An 11,588-nucleotide genomic window follows, 5' to 3' on the forward strand; every position below is an offset into this window, starting at 1 on the left:
GTATGATTTGTATATAAACAATTTGTTAACAGAACTTCAACTATATAATTAACAAATAAAATTAAAATTTGTCGTTTTGTCTTTTTTTAGCTAGATCTTAATATTTATCTATAAAACCTTCAGCCTACAGCTTACAATGATAAGAATGAATAAATTGTAAATAAAAATACGGGTGGATCCACAATAATTTGGTAACTATACAGCGACATAGACCTAACAAAATAAGGACATTCCTTTTCATATTTTCCCCTTTGAAGCGGCGTATCAGAATGTTTACTCAGCATTTAATATAAATAAAGAAGCCCCTCTTCTCCCTCTCTCAGGTTCGGTAAACTGCCTCAGATCTAAGCCATGCTGTACCTTTGCCTTCAATTGGTAAACACAGAAAAATAGACAAATAGAAAGATAGATAGATAGCCAGATAGATTGATATAGGATAAGATATATCATGAAGATTGAGAAGATGCTGATCAAGATGATGTTGTCTGACTAGTTAGAAGATGTAGAAGAACATCTTGATCCATATTGTTTAAAGCAGAGAGTTCAATGCCGAGAGCAGAGGCAACACTTCGCATATCCAAACCAAATGATTTTAACAATTCCAGGAAATCCATCTCTTCGCCTGCAAATACGTTGGTATTATTATCATTAATATTATCATTTTAATCATTAACATTACAGTCATTATAACCATTATTATTTATTATTCTTATTATTTTTAGAGTAACTATTATCGTTTTATCATTAAGATCATTCTCATTATTGTTATTATTATTAAAGTTATTATCATCGTTTCTATTAATAATTTTATCATTGTTACCTGTAACTGGATTATGTAGTTTAGGACACGACCTATTACACTGAGGCCAACTGCACTTGTCTACATGCTTCATTTGACATGTTCCCACATCCCTTTTCTGTCTTTCCAACCTTCTTCTTTCTTGTCTTTCTTGTTCTAATTTCTTTTCCATTTCTTCCATCCTTCTCTGCTGCTTTTTTTGTCGCTTCTCTGCTCTTCTTCGAGCTTTTCTTTTCTTCTTCTCAAGTTCTTTTAGCCGTTGTCTTTCTTGTCTTCTCCTTATTCTTCTCTCCTCTTTGGTCAGGTTTTCCATCCCTGCCAACCGAACCTGTCTGTTCCTATTCCTTCTTCTTCTTCTCTGTCTTGTAGAGGTATCTAGACTTCTTACTAGATCTCTGTTACTTCTCGTTCCAACTTCATTTTCCTCAAGAAACTTCTCATTCTCTTCTTTAATACACTTTAGCTGGTTCTCTAGTCCTTCTCCATACCTACACTTCCCTGTGCGCTTTCTCTTGTGCTGTCTTTTCAATGTTCGGTTATCAACAAGTCTATGTCCGTGCCGACCCTTACTTATACGATGACTCATACTATTAGTGTACTTGGGCACAGTAGTATCCTCTCTAGTATTCTGATCTATAGATCTCACTAGATTAGAGTTTAATTTGTACTTGCTCACTCCTGATTCAGGTACAGCTGGGCGTACATAATTGTTATCCCTGTAAGCGTACTTGGATGTTATATAGGAGTCCTCTGTGATCTCCTTCTCCCCAGGAAATCTTTGTTGGACCCAGCATTGGATTGCGTCTGGGAGATTTACTCCTGTCACCTCGACTTTCATCCAATCTGGTTTAGTTATCACGGTGTGAGATATACAGGAGGGGGAGAATACGGCGGAAACATCTTTAAATGTATTCCTCATATTTTTGCCCTAAAATACGCCAATTGAAAAACTATATAATGAATTTCAGAGTTAGAACGATATTTCAAAAATATATTTTACCAAAATTTAGTTTTATATCTTTTATGTTTACGATAGGCATGCTATAAACTCAAATTTCTAATCATTATATACAACCTGTTGTTGTAAACCTTTGAAATTTTAAGCATAGATTATTTGAACAAACAGATTTCACAATTTGAAATTTCAAAGGTCGAAACCATTGGTTGCGAATCTAGGGATTAGAAAATAAGAGTTTGTGGCAAAGACTCAATTCATTCGTAATGAATTTTAGTATACAACGTTTTAATAGATTTGAGTTTAGGTCAAGACAAAAGATGTTTTACTTTGATACAAACTTGAAAATTCTTAGATTAAAAAGAAAAATATTGAAAAATGAAAAAGTTGAGTAAATTGGTGTATTATCCCTGGATGTGAATATAGTTCCATTGCTGTGGGGTGACCGGAGCCCCAACATTATCGACGGTCATCTGGGCTTCATCAAACTGCCATTGGAACACAAAAAGAGGGCCTGAAAAGTTAGCAACTTATTGTCATGTTTTCTTTTTTTAAGGTTTTAACCCTATTTTTAATATTGCTGTGCTAAATGAATTGAGTCTTTGCCACAAACTCTGTCTTTTTATTCCCGCATATTTGCAACCCAATGTAGTAGACCTTAGAAATTTCAAACTATTAATTCTGTTTGTTCCAATAATGTAAGCTTGAAATATCAAAGGTTTAAATCATCAGGCTAAAAAGAAATAGAGATTTAAAAATTTGTGTCTGTGGCAAAGACTCAATTCCATAGGAATTGAGTCTAATTGTGATAAAAATTTTATCATTTAAATTTTATCATAATTCTTTTATTATTGATGACATGAAAGGTACCGCCGCTCAAATTCTTTAAATTCGGCCACAGTAGACGTAATTTTAAGTGACCCTTCCATTTTAGAGTGGCATTTCCGATTTTCAACGGTACCCTCCTTTTGAACACTGAATTTTCTTTCTTTTTCTACGTTACATAAATCCGCAAATCAATTTTAGAAAACCTACAAATGCAATTAATCAATGTTAAGCTATAAACACAAGGATGTGTTGTCTATCTTTGAGGAAACAAAAATTGTGATTTTAGACATGTCACTAAAAAATTTGCCTACAATCCCTGTAACAAATAGTTTGTGTTTTCTTACTTTTTAAAGTTGGATAGATTCTGAATCCATAGAAACATTTCCACTCTTCTCCGGGATACATTTGTTTGCAACCATCCGGTAGTTTAGCTTTCCAGGTAGCTGCTCCTGACCTCAGCGTACTACTAGCAGCTGCTGCTGGTCGGTCAGTCTGTGTATACGGGTCATTGTCTAGAAACCAACCTGAGTCCACTATACCTCTCACCCTCATATTTCCCCCTAGAGTATCCACTAGGTCGGAGACAGGATCCAGGTTTACAAGAACTCCAGTCCCTCCAGCACTACTGCCAGCTAGATACAGCTCCTGTGCTGAACCAAGCTGCTCCCAGGAGAACAGCTCTCGAATCACCTCCTTTACTATCTCTGAACCAAGAAATGAGAATCTTGACTCTGCAGTACGTTTAGCTGCCCCAGACCAGCAATCACTAGAACAATATGGTACTAAAACATGGTTAGCGTCACCAAAATGAGGATTCTCCTCTATATCTGAGGACAGGATACCTCCCACCGTCTTCACCGCCGGCCACCGGTCAGAGGACATTAAAGTTCTTAATCGATGCCATCTGGCCTCGCAACTAGTCTCATCAAAACAAAACCATCCTCCTTCAAGAAAAACAACCCAGCGTGTGCTTCCCCTATTTCTCCGTATATAATATCCAGACGGAGACCCATCGTTACATGTTATATTACGATTGTACAAAAATTTTCTTGTAAGACGATTTTCCGCCTTATCCCCGCGCTGATAAAGCGCAGCGGCAAGGCGCTTGAATGTGTCTGGAGAAAGATGGTCGTCGTCTTCAAATAGGGATTTAGCCTGGACTCCACATACTGCCAGTACCAAGCACAGAAAGTACATCCTGAAATAATTTAGGTTAAAGGAATCTATTTATATATAAAGTTGTTATCTCTGTCGGGGTGTTTGTATGTCCGATCATAACTCATGAACCCATTGACTGATTAGCCTCAAATTTTGATTGGGGAACTCGGGAGAACTACGGGAATGGTCTTAAAAGCACACGTATAAATAACTATGAGTCCCCAGAGCCCAACACTTAAGACAGGGTATCGTTATGAAAACCAGTTTCAAAACCCGGGTTTCACAATTGGGGTTAGGCAGTTTTGTAGATATCAATATTTTTGTTATGAAATATTATTTCATTAAGTTTCTTCATATTCTCCATTTTTTCAAATCTCTTAAATCAAAATATACAAAATGTTAAGAACCCAAAATGAAATGGAAACTGGAGATTCGTTCAACGATACTTTTTTTAATTTCGGGTTCAGGGCAACCCTGGGTTTTTAAGCCATGGTGCAAGATAAAAAATGATGATAATGTTTGTTTTAAAAAATGTGAAATGTCAATAGTTTATGAATTTAAATGAATTTTGTCAATAAACCTTAAAAATGATAAAATGTTATTGTTAACTAAACATAAAAAAGAAACTAAACAAACAATGCGAATAAATATGAATCTAATAAAAAGGAATTTTCTTAATTAAACAAAAAAGATCAATCATTTAAACTTTGTATTTTTACAAAACAAAAACTCTTTTGATAGTTTTATTACAGTTTACTTTTTATATAGATCCAGCATTAATTAGAAAGTTTAGTGAACATTTTATAATTGAAACATTTCAAAATTATTTTTAAGAGTTCTTTAGAATAAAATAAAACGATTTCCGTAAAACTTACTTTTACTTTTTATTGTAAAATTTATTTATGATAATTAATATCATACTTATAATAGAATTTAAAACTTAGTTTTCGGTTTCTTTAAAAAGAATTATTTTGTTTCAATGATCCTTGTTGAAGACTATAGAAGGATATTAAACCGTAAAGATGGGATTAAAACAATTAATCAACAGATTTCTGTTAAACCAAACTGAGACAAGATGTCGTCGTCTGATTAAACTTTAATCTTTTCTACACGGAGGGAGGAGGAATCAATTCCTCAAACCCCGATTTAGGTGAATCCTAAAGTTCATAATTTATGGTTATTAAGGATAGAAAGTTAAACAGATAGATAGTTAAAAAAATGTATACTTCTTCAAGTCAAATGTAAAAAATGTATACTTCTTCAAGTCAAATGTAAAAAATGTATACTTGTTCAAGTCAAAAGTGAAAAAAATGTATACTTGTTCAAAACAAAAGTAAAAAAAGTATACTTGTTAAAGGCAAAAGTAAAAAAAGTATACTTGTTCAAGTCAAAAGTAAAAAAAGTATACTTGTTCAAGTCAAAAGTGAAAAAAATGTGTTCTTCTGCAAGTCAAAAATAAAAAAATGTATTCTTCTTCCAATCAAAAGTAAAAAAATGTATACTTGTTCAAGTCAAATGTAAAAAAATGCATCCTGCTTCAAGTCAAAAGTAAAAAAATGTATTCTTCTTTAAGTCAAAAGTAAAAAAATGTATTCTTCTTTAAGTCAAAAGTAAAAAATATATTCTTCTTCAAGTCAAAAGTAAAAAAAATGTATTCTTCTTCAAGTCAAATGTAAAAAATGTATTCTTCTTCAAGTCAAATGTAAAAAATGTATTCTTCTTCAAGTCAAATGTAAAAAATGCATTCTTCTTCAAGTCAAATGTAAAAAATGTATTCTTCTTTAAGTCAAAAGTAAAAAAATGTATTCTTCTTCAAAACAAAAGTAAAAAAAAAATTAAATAGAAAGATGTTTAGAAACCTAAAAGGCAGAAATATATACAATACAAAAATAAATGAAAATAAATTAAATTTTAAGAGAAGAAAATATAATCAAAGAAAAAATAGTTCTTAAAAAATTAAATGGATTTGAGAAAGGAAAAAAACAGAAATACATAAAAATTTATTTCAAAATCGAAAAGAAAAGCATGAAAATGGAAGAAGGAAGATAGGACCGCCCCCCCCTCCCCCCTGTATAGTACCTAGATATGGGGGGGGGGAGCCCAGGGCGGGGCTCTGACAACACAAAATTGGTCTAATACAGAGATAGAGAGAATCAGGCCTAAAATTAGGCTTAAGCCGACTCAATAATTTACCTAACTTCTCCTTCTATCTTACTGTCTATCTAATATACAGTCTATCTGTCTATAAACCTAGCTTCATATTATTGTTATTAAGCGTACTTTTAAGATAGTCAGAAAAGGAAAAGAATACTTTACAACAAACTAAATTAATATTAATATTCTTTCAGCAAGCAGATTGCAGATTTATAAGGGTTGGATGGATGTTTAAATGGCTGGATGGTTGGATGGTTGGATGGTTGGTTGGTTGGATGGTTGGATGGTTGAATGGTTGGATAGTTGGATGTTGGATGGTTGGATGGTTGGATGGTTGAATGGTTGGATAGTTGGATGGTTGGATGGTTGGATGGTTGGATGGTCGGATAGTTGGATGGTTGGATGGTTGGATGGTTGGAAAGATCTCCCATAAAACATCCAGGAAATCTCTAGAATCTTGAATATTTTTCAAATAATTTTTAAATGTTTGCGTAAATTCAGAATTACGGCGACACCTGTCTCAACCTTTAATACCCAAATTAATACTGTTGGTGATGGGGAGGGGAGGAGGAGAACTAGAAGCCCCCCTCCCCCTCTCTAACTAATTTGCTAATAACCATCTAGCCGAGAACCTATCATTACAACCTTTAATTTACTAACTGGGAAAAACAATATTTTGATGTAATGATAATAGATGAGTTCTCAGCAGCAATATTACGACAGAAAATAGACAAAATTTTTCAGACAAATTAGAATTTAGATTTAAGACAAAAGCCTAAGCTTAAAGAAAATGTAAAAATACAGACAGACAACATATGATACAGAATAGCCATAGTGTAAAGACATTAAACAGCATATGATACAGACAACAGCCATGAAGTGTAAAGACATTAGACAACATATGTATGATTCAGACAACAGCCAAAGTGTAAAGACATTAGACAACATATGATACAGACAATAGCCAAAGTGTCTAGATAGCATATACAGACAATATAAAGTGTTATATATAGTTTCAATGTTTTTGAATTCTGTGTTACAAGACGGATCGTTTGATAGCCGGGCCATGAAGTCATATTTTGACCTAAACAAAAACCGGTTTTCGTCCGCGAAATATTGAAATATTGAGAAAAACGTCTTTTTAAAATTAGTTTTAATGTCCAAATGTTATTCTGGGTGAGGCAAGTGGAGGTTCCGAAATCTACCTCCCTGAGTCCATTGTTATCCAAAGGTTGCAAGATATCACGCAAAAATAGAGGCGAATTTTATTTTAAAAACTAAAGCCAAGAGCTCTGGAGCTATAAAATGTACATTTAGTTAGATAAAATCAAAGACAAGGCGTTGTGACACTTCAAAATCGATCCAGTTTTGAAAATTGCTATCTGGATCTAGCCTTAAACCCTTTTTTAACCATTTCTCCATTAGGTAGTTTTCAAAGACAATTTTTAAGTAATCTCTCAACTTTCAAGTTCAGAAAGGATGATGGGACTCATTTATATTATCAATATTATCTCTTCCATTTACAAAACCTGAGGCCGAATTAATGAATTTAAACCGCGCCGCTGAACCGCCAACAAAGCGGTTCCAATTGAACCGCGGCTCAAATCTCGAAACACTGGAACCAATCATGTTTAAGCCGCGGCTCAAATTCTTTAAATTCGACCTCTGGTTTTAACTTTCCTATACTGACCAAGGAGGAATCCTGTTTTAAACTAGCTACGGGCTCTGTCGTAATTGTAAAGAAACTGAACACATGCCGCAAACTCTAATTTTCCTATATCCATATCTTTGTAACTTGATAGTGTTATATTAAATGTTTATGAAATCAGGTTGCAAATATATAGATACTAGAAAATTAGTCGTCATCTTTATATTGATATAATCGCTGACAACCGTATGTAACTGGATCAGTTTTCTTTTCAAATACTTACGCGTAAAATCCAAACTAGAAGAGCGAATAGGTTAAAAAGTCCTAACAGTAAAATTAAATGATTTAGTAAACTGTACATAATACATACTGTACATTGTTTATAAAACACACTGTACACTGTACATAAAGCCGACTGTACACAAAGTCAACTGTACATTGAACATAATTCACATGCACACTGTACATAATACACACTACTGTACATAATACGCACTGTACATTGTACACAAAACACACTGTACATAAAGCCAACTGTACATTGTACATAAAACACACTGTACATTGTACATATTACACACTGTACACTGTACATAATACACACTGTACACTGTACATAATACACACTGTACACTATACATAATACGCAATGTACATTGTACATAAAACACACTGTTCATAAAGCCAACTGTACATTGTACATAATACACACTGACACTGTACATAAAGCCAACTGTAAATTGTACATAAAACAAACTGTACACTGTACATAAAACATACCGTGTATACAAGCAGTTTAGTAAAGTGTCTCCTATAGTTTACTTAAAACCTGTTTTGGCTTTAATAATATGATGTAAAGGAACCGCGCTGCCTTAATATAAATACTGCCTTTAGTCCAAGCCTAAGATGAAAGAGACCGCCTGACTTTGACTGCCTGCCGCCTTCTAGGCTGTTAGTTCACTTTATTCTGCTCTACGCAGCAAAATAAAATCACGTATAACGATAAATTAGCATTTAAACACATTCAGCTTTTACAGAACTTTACAATTTCTGATAACTTGGCCTTTTTTCTTTTAATAAAAAAAACATGAAATCGAGAAAATTACGATTTTTTGGTTATTTCGGGATGATGTGGGTTGGAGGGGGTGGGGGGTGAGAGGTTAGGATGAGAGGGATGCCCAGTATAGATGAAAGAAGCCGACAAACGTTAAAAACAAGATAAGCGTGAAGATACATTGTTAACCTACAACAAAAATTAAATTTGACATTTTCAAAATTCTTTTGCAGCAACCCCATTTTGAGAGCAGCCCATTTTTCAATTTTTTTTTATGCTTCTTTCTTTATAAATTTCTCAGTAATAAATTAATTAAAAACAGATTAAAGAGTAAAAATTAGCATGCGGATGTATGTTGACAAGGCACAGAATTCAGCACGTTTTAGGTATAAGAATTACTATGATAGCAGTCAAAGGGCGACATATTGTGATTAAAACATTCCAATTTTTAAATGATGGATCACTTAAAGGGACTGTAAAGGAAAAATGAAAGGGGGTATAGACTGAATGCTAATCACTTTAACCCTCGATCGCGACCCATGAAAGTTATATCAGATGTTCCTATCTCGAGAAACTGATTTACAACTTTGTCAAATTTATACAAAAATTAATATGTATACAATTTTGTATAAAAGTAGTGGGTTTAAAAAGATCAAATTCAGCAAATATGCAACCAATCTGAAAACGATGATATCCCAGAAACAGCTAATTGTAACTAAGGTTTACTCCCATTCTAATTTTACATTTGTCATTTCTATTTTTCATAGATTTAATCCATAATATTATTTATACGTCCGTATTGCTTGACCAGAAATTACACCAATGGCAGTGCAATAAAGTGGTCACGTGATACAGGCGGAAACACGTGACCAGTATACTGCTCTGACATTGGTGATAGTTCTGGTCACGTGATTTAAGTTTAAGATTTTCTAAATTTTACATATGAACTTTCGTATAATTTTAACACAGTTTTATATCAATTTCTCGAGACAGGAACATCAGATAAAACTTTCCTGGGTCGCGATCAAGAGCTAAAGTGATTAACTTTCAGCCTATACCCCCTTTCATTTTTCCTTTACAGTCCCTTTAACATTACACCTACAATCCCTTCAAACCAAAACTTTTTGAATTAAAGACAGAGAGTCAATTTTTATGTAATATTTTATTTTTAGTTTGAAGGGTATACAGTAATATCCGTACAGTACAATTCAGTTTAAAGCAGAATCAAAGCATAGTCATAATAAAAGTAAAAGAAATTACAAATGGACGTTATAGATGTAGACAATATGATTGCAGTACAGAAAAAAGTATTATATTTGAATTATTTCCAACCTGGCTTTTGAAGTTTTTAACGCAGAATTATTTTTGTATAAACACGTACACAAAGACTTGCAACTACTAATTAATATACAATCAAAGCCATGCTTGCAACAGATACCTTTAAAGTCTTTACAACGTTAGAACAATAAAACATTTTTATTTGCTCGTAACTGCGCCCCCGCGGTAAAATAGACAAGATCCACTGATTGGTGGTGAAACCACTTTGAAACTTTAAACCCTTCGTCTTTTTAATTGAAATAATTAAATTGTTTTACGCCGCTGCTGGAAACAGTTGAGCAACAATTTCAATAGTTTTCAGATCACGTTTTCACCACAACGGTATATTTCATACCTTTACGTGATCAATATTTTGGAAGATATTGTCGTTTTTCTATCCTAAAAAATGTTAAATTCTTTTCCATTCTTTCTGTGGCAGAAACACTTTTGTTGAGAACCCCAAAATTGAAAATAAGCCATTTTGAGAATTAAAAACATGGATATCTAATTAAATCTTTATCCTACAAGGCTGTTAAGGGTACAATTGTGTATTGAATATACCGCTTTTTAAACTAATATATTTATGCTTACCTCATTTATTTATTAGAATTTGGTAAACTTGACACTACCATTGCTCTCCGTAACATCCTGGCTCCTAACGACCCGGCTATAATGTCCTGGGGTATAAAGTCCAATAAACTACAAATGTTGTCTAGAAAATTATCAAATATTTGAATATTTTCTCCACTCTAAGAATTCACTAATTGTGCTGTATCTGTATCCTGGAGTAAGGTTGGCGGTAAACTAAACTAAACTAAACCCTGGTCCCTGAGTCCTGCTCCGCCCCTAGCTCAGCTTCTAGACCCAACCCTCTCTGTTCTACAGTCCTACCGGAGGAAAGGTTCGGAGAGAAGATTCTTCTCCTACATGTAAACCATGAGAAAAAATTAGGGTGAAAACAATTTTATTTTAGTTTTACATATTTATCTTTAAGATTTATTAACCAGCTGAAGCGGCCAGCGTTGCCAGTGGGCTTTAAAAAAATGATTTAGCCCATATGTTACCTCCGTTATACCTATGTGTTCTCTAAAAACAATTCAGTAAATTTGGTCTTGATCGAAGAGATTAATTGAATAGATATATTTCTATTTGTCTGTTTGTTCTAATGTTCAAAATAAATACGGTAAAACGACCCAGTTTGTGTGGCACCCGACATGGCCTTCAGCCAAAAGGGTTTTTTTTGTCAATTAGCAGTAAATAAATTAGTAAATCACTAAAGTAGATAAAGAGAATGTTGGATTAATAGATTAATAATAGTATGTACAATTAAATAAATAGAAGAAATAAGGATGGATAAATAGACAAAAAGAAGGAGGAATAAATATATCAATAGAAGGATACAGTGATAACCAGAAAACAATGGAAAAAAGCGACAATAAAGCAATACCTTAGTGTATTTGATGTTGTTACAAAGAAAATAGTTTTACTAAACACTTATAAAATCTCTAAATCGGTTAAATGGGTCTGTTTACACTGCACAATTGCTTTGTTTCATGTTAATTGGATTTTTTAAAGCTATAGCTTGAATAGAAAAGTCGTCTTCCTAATTCAGAGTTTTCTGGTTATCACTTGAAATAAATAGATAAATAAAAGTATGGACAAATAGATAAATTAA

The 11,588-nt window shown here is 33.3% G+C and overlaps 1 protein-coding gene across 2 annotated transcripts; it reads right to left on the reverse strand.

Annotated features, from left to right (window-relative positions):
• Nucleotides 1-273: 273 nt before the first annotated feature.
• Nucleotides 274-10,739, reverse strand: LOC111709613 (palmitoleoyl-protein carboxylesterase notum1). 2 transcript variants are annotated; one of them, XM_023483352.1, is made up of 5 exons: nucleotides 10,505-10,739; nucleotides 2,927-3,780; nucleotides 2,165-2,268; nucleotides 821-1,727; nucleotides 274-622 (listed from the first exon to the last, which is right to left on the reverse strand). In XM_023483352.1, the coding sequence occupies exons 1-5, from the start codon at nucleotides 10,507-10,509 to the stop codon at nucleotides 471-473; spliced, it is 2,022 nt and encodes a 673-aa protein (XP_023339120.1). In that variant the 5' UTR covers nucleotides 10,510-10,739; the 3' UTR covers nucleotides 274-470. The 2 variants fall into 2 exon arrangements, with proteins under 2 accessions (XP_023339120.1, XP_023339121.1); XM_023483353.1 differs by lacking the exon at nucleotides 10,505-10,739 and adding an exon at nucleotides 8,323-8,534.
• Between the last annotated feature and the right edge of the window lie 849 nt (nucleotides 10,740-11,588).

This window comes from Eurytemora carolleeae, unplaced genomic scaffold (assembly GCF_000591075.1).
Source record: "Eurytemora carolleeae unplaced genomic scaffold, Eaff_2.0 scaffold971, whole genome shotgun sequence".
NCBI classification, from domain to species: Eukaryota; Metazoa; Arthropoda; class Copepoda; order Calanoida; family Temoridae; genus Eurytemora; species Eurytemora carolleeae.